At 38.9% G+C, this 21,452-nt stretch overlaps 1 protein-coding gene across 4 annotated transcripts in view; it reads right to left on the reverse strand.

Annotated features, from left to right (window-relative positions):
- PARD3B (par-3 family cell polarity regulator beta) overlaps positions 1-21,452 on the reverse strand; it is a 474,018-nt gene that overhangs the window by 196,959 nt on the left and 255,607 nt on the right. For 3 of the 4 annotated variants that reach the window (XM_064161234.1, XM_064161224.1, XM_064161243.1), the window contains exons 14-16: positions 16,621-16,720; positions 15,391-15,506; positions 4,185-4,229 (exon numbers count right to left, since the gene is read on the reverse strand). In XM_064161234.1, coding sequence (XP_064017304.1) covers positions 4,185-4,229; positions 15,391-15,506; positions 16,621-16,720 — 261 coding nt within the window. The remainder of the gene's footprint in view (positions 1-4,184; positions 4,230-15,390; positions 15,507-16,620; positions 16,721-21,452) is intronic. The other variant, XM_064161216.1, reaches the window with a different exon arrangement.

The raw sequence follows: 21,452 nt of genomic DNA on the forward strand, positions 1-21,452 counted from the left end.
AAACTATCCTAATAAGCATTTTCCTTTTCAAGTCCTAACTTTATTTCTTACCATAGTGGATTAATTCAAACTCATCTTTGTAACAGAGCTACCCCCAAATGATCTAGTCTTGCCAGTACTAATCCATAGCCCAGGCACATGTTCCTTTCAAAGCAGTCAGCAAGAAAATAAGATCTTCAACTTGTCTCATCTCAAAACTGCCATGAAACATAACCCCTGCCAAAAGCATGGTCTAGTGACATTAAAATAAAAATAGGAAAGCTTTTTTGCCCATTTTGCTAATTAATATGTCTCATCAGCTCTTCTCCAGCACTGCATCATCTGAAAGAGCTGTGTCAGCAGAGGCCTCAGCAGACAGTCAATACAGACTAAAAGTGGTCTAAGCAGTAAATCAGAACACACACACACACAAAAAGAATTTAAGAGGCAGGAAAAAAGCTGTAAAGAATTCAGTAGTCAAATTGAGTATTTGATGCAAATCAGGTAATGCCTGATGTACAGGAGTCTTGCCATTCTGAGTGTCCTCCTAGCTGTCCCAGAATCGTTTTAATAAAAGGCTAAGAGTTCATGAAAACCTGAGCTAAAGCTTGACCATTATTCCATCTTTGTGAGTTGTCAGGGATTCTGTCTGCTTTATGATAGAGGCACCACTCAGCACCTCATTCTTGTTATTGGAATTGAGTTCAGGGAAGGTGGGCACACCACTGCTGAGCACACAGGAAGCTTAAAGAGGACAAAATCCTTAGAGGATTCAAAGATGCCTCACACACTCTGAACCCTGGCTTTTTTAGAAAGGACCAAGTAGGCTGCATCAATGCTTTTGCCAGTGGTATTGTGGAAACATTTGAACACTAGTAACAGCTATAAGCACTGCAGGAGTCTTCCATCTGGCAGAATGAAGGACTGGTTAGCTACGAGAACCAGAATTCACACCTGCATTTCTGTGATGGTGAAACACAGGAGCAAGTCTTCAGCCATCTTTTCCTCAAACATACTCAGATGTGTCCAGACATGCTTAGAATCATAGAATCAACCAGGTTGGAAGAGACCCCCAAGATCATCCAGTCCAACCTAGCACCCAGCCCTAGCCAGTCAACCAGACCATGGCACCAAGTGCCTCATCCAGTCTCTTCTTGAACAGGGACGGCAACTCCACCACCTCCCTGGGCAGCCCATTCCAATGTCAATCACTCTCTCTGGCAACAACTTTCTCCTAACATCCAGCTTATACTTCCCCCAGCACAACTTGAAACTGTGTCCCCTTGTTCTGTTGCTGGTTGCCTGGCAGAAGAGACCAACCCCCACCTGGCTACAGCCTCTCTTCAGGTAGTTGTAGACAGCAATGAGGTCACCCCTGAGCCTCCTCTTCGCCAGGCTAAACAACCCCAGCTCCCTCAGCCTCTCCTCATAGGGTTTGTGTTCCAGGCCCCTCACCAGCTTTGTTGCCCTTCTCTGGACATATTCCAGCACCTCAACATCTCTCTTGAACTGAGGGGCCCAGAACTGGACACAGTCCTCAAGGTGTGGCTTGACCAGTGCTGAGTCCAGGGGAAGAATAACCTCCCTTGTCCTAATTCTAAAAATCAAATCTACATTTTATAAAAACCCAACTGTCTGTGGGTGCAATATATAACAAGACAGAAAGATGGGGCTACAGGTACAGAGGGTGCAATATATAACAAGACAGAAAGATGGGGCTACAGCTACAGATGCTTCTAATGCCTTGGTCTTCTGTAGAATTGTGACATTCTTTTCAAAACTAATACATGCTACTAACTCCTTGCTGCTCAGTAACATGCAGTGAGGAAGGGATGCAGTAGCTATACCAAGAGCTGAGAGTGAATACTTGAAGAACCACTCTACCAGAACAGAAAAGGTATTTCCCTAGAGGGAACTACTCAACTGCATTATTTCATAGAACAAGTCACGTTGAAGTAGCAAAGGGATAATTGCATTGGTTGTTAGTAGGTGATAATTAATTCTGTGTAGAAATACGTTTCATTTCCTCAAGTCTAGAATAGCATGGAAGCTCTTCATTCTGTAATGAGAAAATAATGGTGCTTTGCTCCCAACACAAGAAGCTGCAATGTTTCCCTTCACACATTCTTTAGCAAACCCCCCCTGTATCTCTGGGAAGGCAGCACAATGAACTATGCTAAAACAAAAGCTCTGTGATGTGATTCAATGTCAGCAAAATGCATAGAGCATATATAATTCCAAAACACAGTAAAAAAGGACCAGAGAAAAAGAACACTGTGTTCTTGAACAAACCTTTAAAACAAATACATGCAGTACTCAGTAAAGCTCAAAGTGTAGCTTGATTTCTCTTTATGAAGAGTTAAAAAATGGAAGATAGAGGAGAAATGTAGTATTTAAAGAGGATAGAACTAGGAAAAATCATTTATACTCCAATATTCTCAGAAGCTGTCTAGATCTTTTTATTCTCAAGGGGAAAAAAAAAAAGAAACAGCCTCCAGGTTCTCTGTATCTATTCCTTAGGTGCTTCCTTGATCACTGATTTTCGTCTATGAAAAGCAAGATCTTAGGTAGATGTAAGAGGTCTATGAAGGATAAGTAAAGCAAATAAACGAAAGTACAACAAGCTTGGGTCCATGTTTTGATATAAAATATGTAGGTGCCTTCAAACAGAAAACTTTTCAAAGCTGCAGTTTTCAAGAATCTGGAGAAGTGTGCAGAAGAAAGATCAAATGCTGCTAAAAGTAGTATTATAAAGCTTAATGCACTTATAACAACTGATTGCCAGAGAGTTATGATCTCACCAGGTTTCCCTCCAATATTCTTTGATAGCAGTGAATTCCACTGATCTGTGGAAAACTGTATGACGTTGCAATGTTTGTAGTAATTTCTCTGAACAGGAAAAAAAATCCAAGCTTCTTCAAGCTGACAAGATCACTTCTTTGAAGCTTTCACATTTCCAAAACAAAAAGTTGAAAGAATTTTTTCTCCCCAGGAGTGACGGTGTTACAAGACATATGAACTACCCCCTGATTCAGAAAGAGAATCCAAGAAGTTCACAGACTGAGGAAAGATGCCAGAAAAAGTTTAAAAGAATTTGTCTACAAAGTTCAGGAAGAGGTCTTCAGATAAAGCAAATCCACATACGGAACTAAAGAAGGACATCCAGTTGCACAGAGAAGGAATACTATAAACAATCCCTTTACATGGACACAGACTTTCATTTCTGCAGAGGAGGGGATAAAGGTAACGTGCAATCACGCTACAAAGGGGCAGCCTGAAACTTCAGGGGTTTTAACATCAGAGGAGGCTGCTGAATAACTTGAGATTTCTTGAAAGTTTAAGGATTCTTATGTCAACTTACCCATGGCTTACAAAAAATTACCATCTTAAGTCCTTGAAAATGCTTTCAGAACAAGAACTGCAAGCTGTACAATGCCACGGTGTAGTTTGTGGGACTGACTTAATAAATAGGTACAGTAATGACAGCAGCATGGACTAATTTTGTTATTATTGTTAAGAAAGAAACAGATTTTTTCTACTACAATGAAAGGAAAAGCTCTGACATTTTAAAAATTATTATTATTATTTTATTTAATATGTAAAAATTATTTTTAATGTTATCTGATATTGCTGGTAATAGAAGTGGAACTCAGAGCAAGGAGGAAAATCAATTAATAGTTAATTTTTTTTCAAAATGTATATTGTTTAAGACTCCAGAAGACACATTGCACTTGTCCTTATTTGAAAGGGCATTGGAATGGGCTGCCCAGGGAAGTGGTGGAGTTGCATCCCTGGAGGTGTTCAAGAAAAGACTGGATGAGGCACTTAGTGCCATGGTCTAGATGACTGGCTAGGGCTGGGTGCTAGGTTAGAGGCACTTAGTGCCATGGTCTAGATGACTGGATAGGGCTGGGTGCTAGGTTGGACTGGATGATCTTGGAGGTCTCTTCCAACCTGGTTGATTCTATGATTCAGTTTACAATACTTGCACTGAACAACTCTTCCTGCAAACGGCTTGGCTACAAAGCCTGCTTGTCAAAGAACAATCCTTAAATCAGCATTGTTCAACTTGGAGTCAGCACACACATATTAACGCCTTAACGTGCAGCTCCTTTAGTTACCATAGTTTCTGCAAGCTGTTTTTCATTTACTGCTCATACTACTTTCCAGTTGCTGACTTTTCCTCCAAAATAGGAAAAGCTTACCTGATTTGTGTCCGGCCAACAAACCGACTTTGCTTTCGTCTGCCACTGGAGAAATAAAAGAAGAGACAGCAAGATCAGAAGTATTTAAATGCAGAAACCTTTGAAACACTGACAGATTATTTCAGGCACACAGCATCCTAAATATTTAAATTATAATTGTTTGTTAAAAGCCTTTTTTTTTTTTTTTTTTTTTAATTACCTAATCCACCTGGGGTGCTTCAAAGTCCAACTACCTGAATCAAAGCCTGCTGAAACCAATAAGAGGATTACCAGCACTCCTTGTGGGTTACAGATCAGGACTTTGGCACTTACATACCCAAAAGTGTGGTTCCATTTGTAAATTGCTCATCTTGCCAGAAAAAATAACAGAACATAGGAAAGTTGTAAAGTATTCAAAGACCCCGGTTGTAAAAGAATCCAGAACTGGCAAACTTCCATTTGCAGGGCATCTCACTGACTCACAAGACCCTCTGCAGACAATGAAGTCTCCCAGAAGCTGACCTTTTGGAAGGCTTATGCATTTTTCCATGTTATGATTTATTTTATCTGTAAACTATGCCTTTGCAGGATCTCACAATGTCTTGTAAAAATCCATGTTTACAGCAGCAACAGTTTACAGATAGACCAGTGGAGAAGCAAATTTGGAATGTAACAAAACCTGTATTTTTTCTGCAGTAACAGTACTTCAGTTTATCACCATAGATCTCAAGAAACTAATTAAAATATTCTCCCAGAGGGCTGAGGGGAAGGAACCAATCACCATTTCTTACAATGAATTGTATGGGGAAAAAAATGATGCTAACTTAACGTTAAGGATGATAAAACAAGCACAGGAAATGAATGTTAGGGTGGAAAGCTTATCCTTCCAGTCTGCCTGCCCAAGAACTCACTAACATTACATCTTAAAATGTGATCTCTTTGTACAGTAAAATAAGTTGATAAGTTGTACCAAAAATACTTTAAATGGGAAACAAGCTTTGTGTAGTGGTCACTGCAAAAAGTTTACATAGAGACTTATCTGCAATGATACAGAAATATGTTATTTCCAACACAGGAAAGAGCAGTGCAGTACTTACTGACATTCAGGAGATACTACTGGGAAAATAATCACTCTAAATACTTCTATTGCCTTCCCATTTTAAGGAAACCTTTTCCCCTCAAGAAAACCAGTACTGGATTCAGGAGTGGGATTAATAACTGGAATTGTAAAGCTACAACTGACCATTGTATCTCTACTGTCATCTGACTGTCATCTGATTATCACTGAAACTGACAGTGTAGTTTTGTTGTGGGATGTAGATGCTAATAAGACTAACACTGTTTGCAGTGTTTTGCTGCAAAATTAATAGCAGTGGGGCTAGCCAAAATTAGAAGTGCAACCAAAATTCAAGGCAGTTCTGTACTCATTGTTATTGAACCTTCTCTTTCTGAGTTTTCCTAGTCCCTGGAAATGGTAACTATTTAGCTCAATATGTATTTTGATCCTACAATGCAAAATAACTGGCCAAGAATTTGTTATAAGGATAATTCAAATGCCTTTTCCTCCTCTCTCCCCTCAAATTTATCTCTAAGCAGAAAAACTGTGGAAAACTTTAGTCCCAAAGTTTAGTGTTTTGGTAATTTACGATTACGTGACAACAAGGGATTATAACAGAAACTGATCTGCAGCCTTAATCATAGCAGTCATTAATGGCAACCACTATAATAGTACAATTACTTGGAGCAGGTTATGCAAAATATGTGGGAGCTTGAAAAAAAACAAACCCAAAACTAGACATCAAGGTGCATAGCTTTTTTTTTTGGACTATGCTGATGACTTGGTTTGCCTGAAACTAAATTTTCTATTATTAAAAGGGATAAATCCATGTAACTTAATCATACTTTACACACCACCTTCACATACAAAAATTAGATTTTAATACTGGAGGGGAAAAAAAAAGAAAAGAAGACTAAAATGATTAGAAAATGAAAAGTAATCTTACCAGAATACAAGCTTAGCATTATGAGTTTAAACACACATACAAAAAAAAAAAGTTAGTTTCATATCAAAGTTAAAAGAAAACATGGACCCCCCATGGGCTACTTTTCATTTTGTGGGATTTAACACTTAGGTAGAGTCTTCTAGGTTGGCCACCTTTTATTAGACTGACTTGAGTCCTGTGTCTAGTTCTGGGCCACTCAATTCAAGAGAGATGTTGAGGTGCTGGAGTATGTCCAGACAAAGGTGATGAAGCTGGTGAGGGGCCTGGAACACAAACCCTCTGAGGAGAGGCTGAGGGAGCTGGGGGTGTTTAGCCTGGAGAAAAGGAGGTTCAGGAGGGACCTCATTGCTGTCTACAACTACCTGAAGAGAGGTTGTAGCCAGCTGGGGGTCAGTCTCTTCTGCCAGGCAACCAGCAACAGAACAAGGGGACACAGTCTCAAGTTGTGCCAGGGAAAGTATAGGCTGAATGTTAGGAGGAAGTTCCTCAGAGAGAGTGATTGGCATTGGAATGGGCTGCCCAGGGAGGTGGAGTCACCGTTCAAGAAAAGCCTGGATGAGGCACTTAGTGCCATGGTCTAGTTGACTGGCTAGGGCTGGGTGCTAGGTTGGACTGGATGATCTTGGTGGTCTCTTCCAACCCGGTTGATTCTATGATTCTGTGAAGACACCAGGAATACTAGATATTCTTGAGCCAGAATCATTAAATACAAAATACTTCAAAAGAATGAAAGCACCTAACTAGGGGAACCTAAACACAAACCTCAAACAAACAACCTGGGAAGGATCAATGTAAAGAAGTAGATATACTCACAAAGGAAAAAAGATACCTAAATGGTAAACCAAACAAATACTTCACATTTCAGTATGTGCCTGGAACTCCAGGGGATGTTAGTTTATGAAGTTATTAATGTGTTTCGATGCTGACTCCTTTAAAGTAATATCTATCATTTAAGAACAGCATTTTCACCAGTGAAGCCAGTTACATGCTCATTGTCAGAACTAAAAGTAACTGCTGAAATTAAAGTGAACAGAAGTTCTGTGGCTTAAAGACCACGTAAGATGAACTATTACTAAACTAAACAAATCTTTCCTGCTGATGGGAAACAACTAACAGTTTTGTTGTTTTGGTGGTTCTGTTTGTTTGTTCATTGTTTTGGGTGTTTTGTCTGTCTGTTTTTTTTGCTTGGTTGTTTCTTTTTCAAGCTGTGCCAACAATCAGGAGAATTGTAACATCTCAACCCTTTACGCCATGAATAATCAGATGTATTAGGAATTCCTACAGAGTGCTGTTTTGCTTTAAGAAAATAAGTACTATTGTTCAGCAACAGTAAAAGCACCCATCAGCACATCCACAGCCTTCCACAGAATCTTTTGATTGCCATTTCTGCACCCGACTCAAGGTAACCAAGGCAGCCATTTTAATTGGATTGCAGTTTTTGTTTAGTACACAACAAGTCTTCTGTAATGCTTCAAAGTTTGCATCAAAATACAGTCCACATTTACTTAAACCAACTATGGTTTAGAGGAGCACAAATCAATGCTGATGCCAACTGCCATAACCAGTTTCGCTCCTCTGGCCAAGTTCTATCACTACCATTATCTTTCCCCCAAAGGAGGAGCTACTACTGTTCAGAAGACACAAGGCACTATTACTCAAGTTGGTGCCTGTTTTCCAAAGACATTTCAGTTTTGCATATTGACTGAGAGCTACTTAAAACCTTTTAAATGTGTGAAAAGTACTTGTATTTCTGCTGGACAATTTTGCACGTACCTTTGAAGACTAGCTGCAGTTCTGCACTCAGAAAAGAAGCAAACAAGGATTAAAATTACAATTGATTAGAAATAACAAGAAGGGACACTGCAACATCAAAGAATTTGCTGGAAAAAAATAATTCTGATACCTTTATTAGTCTATAGGAAGCTCGAGATAAAATTTCTCATTATACATTTCTCAGTGAACAGCAGCTGTATTCCCAAACCACATATGTCCTGCTTTTTTTAGAATCAGTTTCTATGCTATAAAAACATGAAAATAAAGAAAAGCTATAAATGGATCACTGATTTTTCTGATGAACTGCATTTTTATCCAGCCCTTTAATCACAACAAAGGCACCACAGCATTAATTAATTTTAGTCAATAACAGTGGCAATGACATAATTCTTCCACCTTTGAGGTTTTTTGGTGGTGAAGCATTTCCCCACCTAGAAGTGGCATAAATCACTCAGAGGAATTGTGTCACATGTTGGCTCACAACCATCCCTTAGCATGCTGCTCACACTTCTAGGTTTGCCCTGTGGTACCACGTACAAAGACCGCAGGCTTTTATACTAACATCTACAGGTGCAACAAAATGCATGTATCAGGGAGGGTAAACCTGCATTGTCTTCAAATATTTTCCTTTGGTAGTCCTCACTCTGTGTTTTGCTATTGACAGTGTAACTTCACCTAAGGGTTGCCTCTTCCCTATGCTGGTGTCACCTGGTCATCCACTATCTTCACTCCTGAAAGATGAGTCCTTGATAGACTCACGTTCACTTCAATGTTGAAAAAGCAGTGAGACTAGGAAAAAGCCTTGCTTAAGAGCTAAGGATAAATTACACTTAAGTGGTAAAAGAGGTAAAATCTTTTCCAAAATGGCAGCTAACACAACATTTGGGATGCCCTACTCAGCATATTCAAAGACAGGAATAAATCACACCTAAACCAAGACTCTGGACTCTTTTTTTATCACCTATACAAGGTTTTCTCTAGTTAGATTTTTCAGAACAATTTTGTTAGAATTGATTTAATACTTCAATTCAATTGTATCCAGAGAAGATCCCCAAGGCATACATCCTGTGTGCAAGCATGTGAAAATGAAAACGCTAAGCTTGCGTTTCTTCTAGTGCCATAACTACTTATCTTGAAGGTTACACTGATAGTTGAGGCCATCATGGCTTCTTCTACACTTCTGCTGTCTTCTCTAATCCTCTCTCACTTCTGCTTCACAGAAACTGTATTGGGCTAAATCTGATCCAGCTCTAACAATACACATCTCCTGCATGTCATCAACACTTCTTCTAAACTCCCAGGGTTAAAGCACAAGTTCCTTATCTAATCTGTCATTCACTGGTTGAAAACACTGATAGGGAACAGATTTAAGACAAAGCATAGGGAACAGATTTATTACAAAAGTATTCTTAAAAGTTACTTCATTATCATCTGTACTTTCTTTCATACAGTAGCTTGACCATTAACTTAATAGCTATTTCCTCCTCCTAATATTCTAATAACCTAGGTGCACGACAAGATAACTCACTTCAAACTTTCATTAATGCAGCATAAGAAACTCCCAATTCAAACATGTGTTACCATTTTTCTGTTTTAAGCTGTGGCTTAAAACTCATGGGCTGAGATAAGAGCAGCTTAATAATTAAAATAAAATACTAATAGTAATAACAAAATATGGTGATTATAGTAATAGTAGTAGTAGCAGCAATGAAAAGGAATATAACAAAAAGAGAGAGAGAGAAATGAAACCCAGCAAAGACAAGTAATGCGCAATGCAATCACTCACCACCTGATGACTGATGCCCAAGCAGTGATCCATCCCTCAGCCAACTCCTCTGTTTATATAGTGAACATGACATTCTCTGGTGGGGAATACCCCTTTGGCTAGTTTGGGTCAGCTGTCCTGGCTGTGCTCCCTGCAAGCTTCTTGTGCTCTTGCACACTAGCACATCATGGGAAGCTGAGAAGTCTCTCATGCCTTAGCACCAACTAAAATCCTCAGTAGTCTATCACCATTCTTCTCACACTGAATCCAAACTACAGCACTACTTTAGCAACTAAGAAGTGGGTTACTGAGAAGAAAATTAGTTCTACCCCAGCTGAAACGAGGACACTCTATTACCATCACAGTTCATACAATGCTCTCTGCCTGCTCCACAGCATGATTCTTTGAATCCTAGACTTTTACAAAGCCAGGCCAGAAAGTTGATATTCCCTCCTGCCTCTTTCTGCCTTTATGCCATAGCTCACCTTCCCTGCAACTTCCTCAACACAGAGTTAGTGTAAAACTGAGTAATGGAATTGACCTTGTTAAAAGCCTTCTTTTCATACAGAATAAAGCTAATTTCATTCTCATTTCTATTCACAGTGTCTCTATCACTTAATAAAATATTTTGTTTCATACTCTACTTAGAGATCTTACAAATAGGAATTTGACAGTCATTTAGCCTAAGAAAATGACTATGTCATGTTCACTTCTAAAAATTTACTCTTCAGAGTGAACTTGGAAAACATACATCACATCTGACAGTACTAGAAAGTACTCATCACACAACCTAGAACAACCTTCAATTTTCCTTTGGCCCTTGATCACTAAGACAATTAGAGCCATAAGCAGCATCGTTTTCCCTAAACCCAAGACATTTGTGTTTTTGAAAGGTCTTTCCTTTCAAGAGATGATTTGTTAAATTACTCTTATTACTGAAAAGTCTGTCAGAATGTTGAGGCTGCCTCTTCTCTATTTCCTCATTAATGTTTTGATGAATTTTACTAGCTTCTACAGTCCTGAAGCTGGGTTCAACCTAAAAGATCCAGTGCATGTATTCTAAATGCACAACATAGTTAACAAAATAATGACTTTAAAAAAATATCAAACCACTTTTTGTCTCACTAATACCATAAGTCTCAGTAGGGACTTCCCAAAAGGTATTGTTTTAATTATATCCAATTCAAAACATTAGGTTGAAAAAGTAAAATCCCTAGCTCTGTCTGGTCCTCACTAGGTTATGTTTTGAGATATTTACTTCAATAACCAAAATTACATTCAGAATAAGAACAATCTGGTTCAGAGTAAACCACAAAGTAGCTAATAGCTAGTAGCATCTCGACTGCATTTTCCACATCCTTCTGGAAGTGAGGCTGCTTTCTCTCTGTTCAAAGTGTACTAAAAGTATGAACTGTAACCAAATGCATCCCTTCACTAACAAAGAAATGAGCATTTAGTGAAATATTGGCTTCCTTGCAAAATACTCCTTACTTACATCTTGCATATTCACTTGCTAATTATTCCTAAATACATAAATAAGCTGGATGATATCTTTAATAAATATGCCCCAAGGTTAAGGAATTCTGACTATGTCTAATGAAATCTTAGCAAATAATATTTCACTCACATTCAGAATCAAGTAAAGGACATTTTCATTTCTTCAGGCTGTAGAGCTTAATCAAATAAGATCTACAGGTTTTTTGCTTTTTAAGGGGAGCTGAACAGTACCTTGGGATAGTAGTCATGGGTTATTATACAATATTCTCACATATATATCTACACAACACTTTGCCTGAATAGATACACAGCTAAATTGCTATATACTCGTATGATTCAATTTCATGTTGCTTCAGGTTAAAACAAGCCACTCTTTCATGCCTTTGACTACAATTTCCATAGCTGTAGTTTTTACAGTTCATTTATGCACAGCCCAAATCATTCCTGTGTATAAAGCTCTATGGAAAGCAAGCGTGTTTGAGGTAAACAATAAAACACCTTCATTCCTTTCTGTTTCATACAGAGCACCCATTTTCACCTTCCAATATAGCCTTTTTTTAAGACAACAACAAACAAAAAACCCCCAACAACAACATATTGCCATTCATTCTCTGCAAAAGCTACCTTTTAAATACAGTTACAGTAGAGAACAAACACTACTGCAAATGGATTCTGATGAATTATTACATAGGAATTATCCTCTAAACAGCTGTGGTAATGTATGGGGAAATGTGCATGTACAGAAGGTTGCTAAAAGAAAGGAAAGCATCACCTTTTCAGTGACTGGTATAGAAGCCATTCTTTCATCTCTATTTTTCAGCATGCCCTTACATTTCAAAGAAGTGTACCATTTAAGTGGGAAGGCACAACATGACATCTGTCTTTAACATTTCTGAATTGGTTGTACTTATTTCTAACACTATGCTTTGAGCAGAAGTCCAAACTTGGCATGAGCTCTAATTATGGTTAGTACAGAAAAGCACTCCAGGTCAGATTTCAGTTGGCCCTGCACAAATTCTTGAAATCACACACTATATACATATATATAGAGAGATTTAGGTGCTTTTTAAAACATATTCAATTGCCATCATCTATAACAAAAATCTTCTGCAACTGAGTGGACTTGTCAGGTATCGGCATGAGCAGAAGGAAAGGGTTAGCCATGTTCTTTTATCATCATTAGTTCAAAACAATGTTAGACAAGGCAAAAAAAAAGATCTACCATAAGGTACAGGATATGAACTCTACCAGTGATCCAGAAAGTACTGTCATTATCTCAACACAGCAGCAGGGTAGAACATCAGGAGTTGATACAGAACTAAACTGTACCTGATTACTTTGGGTGAAGCTGTGAATTTTGAGAAGACTTTGATCACTGTGCAAATTATAGATGTTAAAGCAGTAAGAGGCTCAGGGGTGACCTCATTGCTGTCTACAACTACCCAAAGGGAGGCTGTAGCCAGGTGGGGTTGGTCTTGTCTCCCAGACAACCAGCAACAGAACAAGGGGACACAGCCTCAAGGTGTGCCAGGGCAAGTAGAGGCTGGATGTTAGGAGGAAGTTCTTGCCAGAGAAGAGTGATTTGCCATTGGAATGGGCTGCCCAGGATGGTGGCAGAGTTGCCGTCCCTGGAGGTGTTCAAGAAAACACTGGATGAGGCACTTAGTGCCATGGTCTGGTTGATTGGATAGGGCTGGGTGCTAGGTTGGACTGGATGATCTTGGAGGTCTCTTCCAACCTGGTTGATTCTATGATTCTGTACATTGTGCAAAGACATCTGTACATATGATGCAAGGTTCTGCTGATGCCTTTAAAACCTAACAAATTATCAATACTGCTCTACTTGCCTTTTTTTAATTATTATTTCTACAACAGTAACTCAACAGCTCTCACATGCCAATGCTTTTTTTTTAAGTAGATTCAAGCAAAAATTAACTAAACTGCAAATAACTTAAGCTCTTCAAATATATCATCTCCAAATGATGCCACTTCTGGTTTTGTGTCATTTGTGAATTTAGCAGCTAATACTTGTGTCAGTTCATGTGGCTCAAGGCATGTGCACATGGGGCATAAAGTTCTGCCTAAAACAAGTGACAGCAGTTCAAGCCCTCTGCTCCTGCCCAGCTGTCCAATTTACAATGCTGAAACGCAACACGAGTTGATAAACTAAACTGCACCTGTCCCATGGGCAAGTGAACTTCAGCTTTTTCTACATGTATGGAAAGTCTTCAGAGCAAGATTTGCTCTGAAGAATAACCTCAGTTCTGGGTCTGCAAGGTGAAGACTGCAGCAGTTCCCATGCTTGGTGGTTTTCTGAGGCAAACAATACACTGCAATCATTAATGTGTACACAGCTGCATGCTGGAGTAAGTCACAACTGATAATGACTGCAGTTCAGTAATGAGTGAAACATGAAAACAAACTAAGAATAACTTTCCTTCCTCAAAAATGCATTTTGATGTGCCTATTATAGGAATGTTCTAAATGGAAGCATGGTTTTGTATTCCAAATTACTGCAATTTTATTTGCACTAGAAGCTTTTTATTTTGTAGCATAAGGAGTATTCTAAACAGCTACCTTCTACAAGCAACAGTTTTGGAAAGATCCTAGAGACATCTTCATACTCAAGTTTTATCTTATTTTTGCACCCAATTTTATTTTAGTTTTTTAATTACTGTGATTTAGTACTAATGGACATTCTCAAAGCATTGCTTCTGTGTTCAAGTGCGGATTACTTAAATGTATTTGAACCTCCCAATACAGATGAACACTGACAATGACAGCAAGGAGTACAAGTTACTTGATAGTTCTGAATACACTTTCAGGTGCACTTCCATTGCCTGATTTTACCCTGCTGCTTGTGAGCATTCTTTATAGTGAGTTCTGTGAGAGCTCAAAGTAAACCTTTCTAAAGAAGGCTCTGTAAAGATGAACATTATTTTCTTCTACTGCAGTACATACAAGACAGGTTTGGCTTAAGTATGTAAAATTCATTCCTTTGTTGAGGAGGATTTCCACTCCTTAGCAAGTAATGTATCACTTTTCATCAAAACAATGCAACAGAAGTGGAAAAGGATCCATTTCTGCTCTGGTCATGCAGTTGCTTTAAAATTCTGCCTTATGAACTCACCCAAATAAATTTTTACCCACTCTTACTGTGCAGGAATAACTTTTTTACTTTCTTTGAACTCCATTAGAGGAGTACATGCATTTTAAGCTATGGTCAAATATGACATGAAGATGACAATAAAAAATCAACAAAGCAAAACTCAAGATCAATCCAGAACATTTCAAGTTAAAAATATCAGCACGGCCAAAAAGCCACCTTGAAACTATGAGTGGAATTAATGCACCAAATTTGATCCAACAAAACTTCCAAATCTATAAAAGATATCCTAATGTTAGGTCTCAAAGTTACTCCATTAACATTTGCATTTGAAAAAAAAACAAAGAATGAGTGCCACAAAGCAGAATTAAAAAGAAGAAAAGCTTATTTGGTTTTCTTTAAAGCTTAGCAAATGTGTGCATTTTTCCTTGAACTCTCATTAGAATATAACTTGGTCTTCCAACTACAATAACACTTCAATCTTCCACCCACAAACACTTCCCTAGTATTGAAAGAAACATTTACTTTCTGCTTCACCCACCCTGCAGGATTTTCTGCATAGCATTGATGGGTAGAGCAGCATAACCTTACCACTCTTCCAAGCATTTATAAAGATCTACTGCAACGCTTCGATTGCCTCTGTTTGTCATTGTCAATGAAGAAATACACAACTTGTCTTAGGAAGGTTAGCCTTTGTCCAGTGCAGTTTGGCAATCATTTATATTCTGCACAAAAACTACTTTTGTTCTTGCTGTTTTGCCATATTTTTCAGACATACAAAACTTGTAGCGTAAATTCTTCCTGCTCATTTTCACAAACACTCCCTCTTTTCCTTAGCTGAGATTTCAATACAATGGACAGAATGGCCTTTGAGGAAAAAAAACAAACCTCTTTCTTCAGCTTCAATGAGAAAGGTACTTGCAATTAGATGCTATAGGAGGCTGATCATTGTCCCCATCACTGTAGCTCCTCTACAGAACTTACTCCCTGATGTTTGTGTTTAAGAAACAAAAGCAAGAAACTGAGATGGTGCAGATTGGCTAAGGCTAAGAAGCTGACCTGTGTCACCCCATCCCTTCTTACCCAGATCCATGCTTTTCGAGGCTTTCAGATTAATTGATTCAGGCTGCTTGGCTGGTGTCAAAGATCTGAAGTTGATGTGCTGATCTGTTAAATGCACTACTGAATTTATGATAGGGCTGCAGGGAAAAAAGCACAAACAAACGTGTGAAGTATTTAGACACTAGTTCAGACAGAAGTGAACTAATTAAAGCATGCACAAATACACATTTCTTCTTCCAGTTGCTTATAGCCAAGATATGCATTTTAAAATCAGTTATTGATCCTTTTTCTTTTCTGATAATTAACACATTCAGTCATTTTTAAAGGCACAGATGAAAATATAAATGTAACTGCTTTTAAACAATATTTTATTTAGCAGATTAAAAGAGGAATGTACCAGTACCTGCTTTTCTTTAAATATGCGTAATTTATTTATTTATGCATTCATTTTGCTAGTTCTATTTAACCACTGCATTTACAACATGGCACAGAAAGGAGAAAACATTCTCCCCACATACCTGGCTCAATTATACTTCATCTGTTAATATAAAGCTAGTTTACAGCCTTGCAACATTTCTACAGATGCTGAAACTTGGAGAGGTCTTATCATAGAATCAACCAGGTTGGAAGAGACCTCCAAGATCATCCAGTCCAACCTATCACCCCGCCCTATCCAATCAACCAGACCATGGCACTAAGTGCCTCATCCAGTCAACACCACAACCCTCTGAAGAATTCCAAAGTATTATGGCTTGGATTTTAGTGGTTTTTTCCCCTCTGTTTTGGGTTGGTTTTTGCATGTTTTTGTGTGTAGTTTGTGTTTAAAATATCTTATATCTTCTCTTATTCTCTGATTCTATCCATTAGTATTCTCTGATGCAGCAGTTGTTTTTGGTTGGCAGCTTTTTTCACGTCAGGCACTGCATCTATCTGTAGCACCCATTAGTATAGCTTTACATATACTTCTTTTTTTCAATTGGGATTATGTTTTGGGCTTCTTTTTGTTTTACTGCACACACACTGGGAATTGTGATCCATGTAACACAGACAGCAGGCACACTGTAGCTTGTGAACAACTGAAATGAACAATGCCCTAAATGCTAAAACAACATTCTCAGTTTATAACAAAGGATGATCCAGGTGGCTAAAAACAACGGTACAAATTCTTACAAAACCAACAGTTCAAGCCAGTTAGAACTATTATCACAACCACTAATGAGCAATAATTGTTAAGAATGTCTGAAGTCCAACCTGTGAGTATAATCTCCATCCAGCAGATCTTCGCTGGGATGTGGTGGGAGAGGTGGAGGAGTTTCATTTTCAGTATTGCCACGATCGGACACCGGCAACTCTGAAACAAAAATGTTCAAGACATTAAATAAGCTGTGGAAACAAGCATATTACACCAGTTCACTCATCAACGACTGGACTGGAAGGCCTCAAGCAATGTTGAAGTGAATCACAAATTATTCAAATCCCTAAACTAACTAAACTAGAATTAAAATCACACCAAGCAGAAAATATAGCCCTTGGGATTTCCTGAAGAGCTGATTTTCAGATTTGCATATGCATAATTAAAGATAAATATAGGGAAACTTTGTGCTTTCAGTGAAGTTGAGCAAGGCACAAATTGCTTTACTCCATCTGAGTGGATTTGCACTTCTACATAGCAGCATCCTAATGAATTATAGGTTTTATACTTTCATTCCCTTTGATGAGGAGCATTTACCTCCCTTTATGTACAAGAGACAACCACATTCACAGCAAAAAGTTCAGATTAAGAATGATTTCTGTTATTGCATGGCATGAGGAGCATTTCCAAATCACAGCCTTCATTTTCCTGCCATTACAACAATTACTTTATCTTTGCAGCAGGCATTCAGCTCACCCTAGAAAATTATTCTGCACAAACACATGAACTACTCAATTAAACCATTCAGTGGTTTGTTTGCTAAGCAACAACACTTACATGCATACCTGCAGTAATTAATACAACTGCTGTGATTGCTATAGGCCAGTTTGTTATTGTCCTGTAAATTCACCTTTCGATCTAGAGGTGTAATCTCATAAGAAGTCCCTACATTTTTCAATACAGAACATGTCTTCATCCCTCCAAAACTTAACATGAAGCACAGATGTTTAATAATTCCTGGATTTTCATGGCAGGGAAGCTGTTTAACAATACTGACATACCACAGCTTCCTGTGACCTTTTCTGTTGCATTGAATGCTGCTAGCCTCTTTGCACAATCTTTCATGGCGGTACTAATCTAATTTGAGAGAGAAGGGATTACAAGAAGGGAATCAAGGCACAGAGCAATAGAGTATTAAATAAAGGCAGGACATAGATCCCTAAAAGGATGCAAACAGACAAAAAAACCCCAATAAACTCACACCAATAGCTCAAGAATCCTAGAATACCTCTAGTTGGATGAGTAGCCTCATAAAGATCAGGAGGATAAAAAACAGCTCATACCCTCTCTCTCAAAAGAAGTGAGCATGTCATCTGAACAAGGTGCAGGTGAACATGCTCTTATAAAAGTGCTAACGAGACCTGCCAGTCTGACACAGAAAATGGGTACACTACTTAACAGGCATGCACACTGCCTTCTTGCACTACAATGATGTTACTTCTTAGAACCACAGAATCAACCAGGTTGGAAGAGACCTCCAAGATCATTCAGTCCAACCTAGCACCCAGCCCTAGCCAGTCAACTAGACCATGGCACTAAATGCCTCTTCCAGTCTTTTCTTGAACACCTCCAGAGACAGTGACTCCACCACCTCCCTGAGCAACCCATTCCAATGGCAAATCACTCTCTCTGTGAAGAGCTTCAGGTTGCAATTTAAGGACAGGAAGCAGAGATGTAGAGTAAGTGGCAAGTACACACAGTAAAGAGAACTTAGAACAAAGGGTGACTGTCCAATATAACTAAGTTATTTCAAAAATTAGTCAGAAGACTGAAAGAAATTCTCATAAAAACACTCAGAACTAACAAAAATAAGCACACTAAGAAGCTCTGGAAAGAGACTGACAGAGAATAAGTGAGAAACGTGGGCAAAATTCTCGGTCAGTGACTGCAAAGTGATCCACATGGGAATATGGGAAACTCTTGACACACACATAAAGGGTATTACTTGAATGATTCCCACTCTGGAACAACACAGCAGAAGTCCACTGGATTGTTCTTTGAATATATGCTAAGTGAAATCTAAATCAAACAGACATTCAGAGTCTTAAGAAAAGTCTAAAAAACATCTAGAACTCAGGGTTAATGATGTGTCTGTTTTTTAAATAGCATCTAAGGTTTCATTCTTTCAATCTGAAAAAGGATGTATTATAATTCATGAACATACTGAAAAAAGCTGGTAATGGTAGTTGGATGCATGTAGAAGCATTCCTACAAGGAACACAGACTAGGGTTTGCTGGGTTTAAAGGAAGAAACAGTAAAAGGGGATAGAAGAGGGGTAGTGGGTTTAAACTGGAAGAAGGCAGATTCAGACTAGATGTTAGGAAGAAGTTCCTTACAGTCAGGGTGGTGAGACACTGGAACAGGTTGCCCAGGGAGGTTGTGGATGCTCCCTCCCTGGAGGTGTTCAAGGCCAGGCTGGATGAGGCCTTGAGTGACCTGTTCTAGTGGGAGGTGTCCCTGCCTATGGCGAGGGGTTGGAACTAGATCAGAGAATCATAGAATCAACCAGATTGGAAGAGACCTCCAAGATCATCCAGTCCAACCTAGCACCCAGCCCTATCCAGTCAACTAGACCATGGCACCAAGTGCCTCATCCAGTCTTTTCTTGAACACCTCCAGGGATGGTGACTCCACCACCTCCCTGGGCAGCCCATTCCAATGCCAATCACTCTCTCTGGGAAGAACTTCCTCCTAACATCCAGCCTAGACCTCCCCCGGCACAACTTGAGACTGTGTCCCCTTGTTCTGTTGCTGGTTGTCTGGGAGAAGAGACCAACCCCCACCATCGTTGAGGTCCTTTCCAACCTAAACTATTCTATGATTCTATATGAAATTGTAAAAGCTATGCAGAAGGTGAAAAGGAAGCTCTCACTGACTGTCTTATGCAGGGCAAGTAGAAGGCACTCAGTTCACTATCGAGTAGCACGCCTAGGACAAACACGAGGTAGCACTTTTTTTCCTGTGCAATGAAATCATGGAAGTTACTGCCATTGGGATGTTTTGGAAACCCAAATTTTGAAAAATATTATGAAATGAACTAAAAAGTAGAGAGGTATCAGTGCTACAGCAGTCAAGACATAACCTCTGATTTAGGAAGTCACGAAACCACTGACTACCCAAAGTAGGAATAAAAAAAATAACTAAAATAATCACATCATACTCTGTGCCTTATCCTCTTTCAGCAGGCTGTGATAGCCATAGCAAGAGACTGAGCATATCAGGTAGTTATATGAACTCTGATTTGCAGCAATTGGTAAGTCATATCACGAGAACTGTTTGGTAATGGGTCACCATAGACACACAAATGGTACAAAGAGTCTACAACTACCTGAAGGGGCATTGTAGCCAGGTGGGGGGTGGCCTCTTCTGCCAGGCAACCAGCAACAGAACAAGGGGACACAGTCTCAAGTTGTGCCAGGGTAGGTATAGGCTGGATATTAGGAAGAAGTTCTTCACAGAGAGAGTGATTTCCCATTGGAATGGGCTGCCCAGGGAGGTGGTGGAGGCACCGTCCCTGGGGGACTTCAAGAAAAGACTGGATGAGGCACTTAGTGCCATGGTCTAGTTGATTGGATAGGGCTGGGTGCTAGGTTGGACTGGATGATCTTGGAGGTCTCTTCCAACCTGGTTGATTCTATGATTCTGTGATTCTATGATTCCTGAGCGAATCAGGAATGATCACAAGGTGCTATAGCTCCTAGCAAAGCAGGAGCAGTAGCAAAAGAATTTAACCTAAGAGGCAGTCACTGACTCTGTGTTCAAGACCTCAGGAAATTATTTTAACGGATCTAGAAAGATAGAGGAAACAGCTAAGCCACTAAATAAATTGTACTGAATTTTCAGATATTAAACAGTTTAAGAGAGAAAATAATTGAATCTGTCTAAAAGATACATGCCATGTTTAAAGCAAAATTTAGAAACTAATTTAAAATTTCACATCTTAATTTTCTATCTTGACATTACCACATGCATGAAAACAGAGATGCTTTACAACCTTGAAGACTTGGCAGTCTACGGTAGTAGAGTTTATGATTATTCCTACTACTTAACCAGACAGATGACAGCATTTCCCCCATAACCATTTATAATGTGGGATTATAAGAAATATATAAGAACCTCTAATGAAACACATTCCAGTAATCTTTCAACACCAGAAATGCAAAGCTGCTGGCACTGAAGTATCAATTCTCAATGAGGTTGTTCTAAAAAACACTGAAACTGTGCAACAGCTTGGCAGCAAACGAAGTGAGGACCTGAAGGCAGCAAGTATTATTCATGCAAAAATAGAACAAACATCAGCATTTCAATATTGGATCAGCACCCCCCCCCCCCTCTTTATTTAAATATCCAGAGGCAAGACAAAATGTAATGTCTTGGCTATAACTACTTTTCCCCAGACATTAGTTTTTCTTTCTCATGTATAATAAAAAAGACTCTCAAACCAGACAGCAATATTAGCAGGCCAAGCTTCAGTGTATTTTTGCTGAGCTTCTATAAGACTTTTATTGGTAGGAGCAGTGAATGATACTGCAAATAGCTTGTTAGAAAACATTAATTGAGAAAGTGACATTTTATTAAATGCAATGCAGCTCCTGACATTAAATTCTTAGACTAGATCCTGTGTGATGTTAAAAAGCTCTTCTATCTTTAGTTATTCTCTGTAAAAATGTACCAACTGTACTTCCACGTACAAGATGTGGGTAGTACACTGCATAAATGTACACAGGAGCATTCCTGCCACTCACAAGAAGCTCACCATGTCTGTGACTCACATCCTTCAAGACAGACAATCTAAAGTTCATAACTGAATTAAATGAGGGTTGTGCACAGGCATGTTGTTATCCCTTTACAGATGCCTTGGAAGACTGAGGACAAAACTTTGTAAGGAAC

Source organism: Pogoniulus pusillus, chromosome 2 (genome assembly GCF_015220805.1).
Source record: "Pogoniulus pusillus isolate bPogPus1 chromosome 2, bPogPus1.pri, whole genome shotgun sequence".
Taxonomy (NCBI): domain Eukaryota; kingdom Metazoa; phylum Chordata; class Aves; order Piciformes; family Lybiidae; genus Pogoniulus; species Pogoniulus pusillus.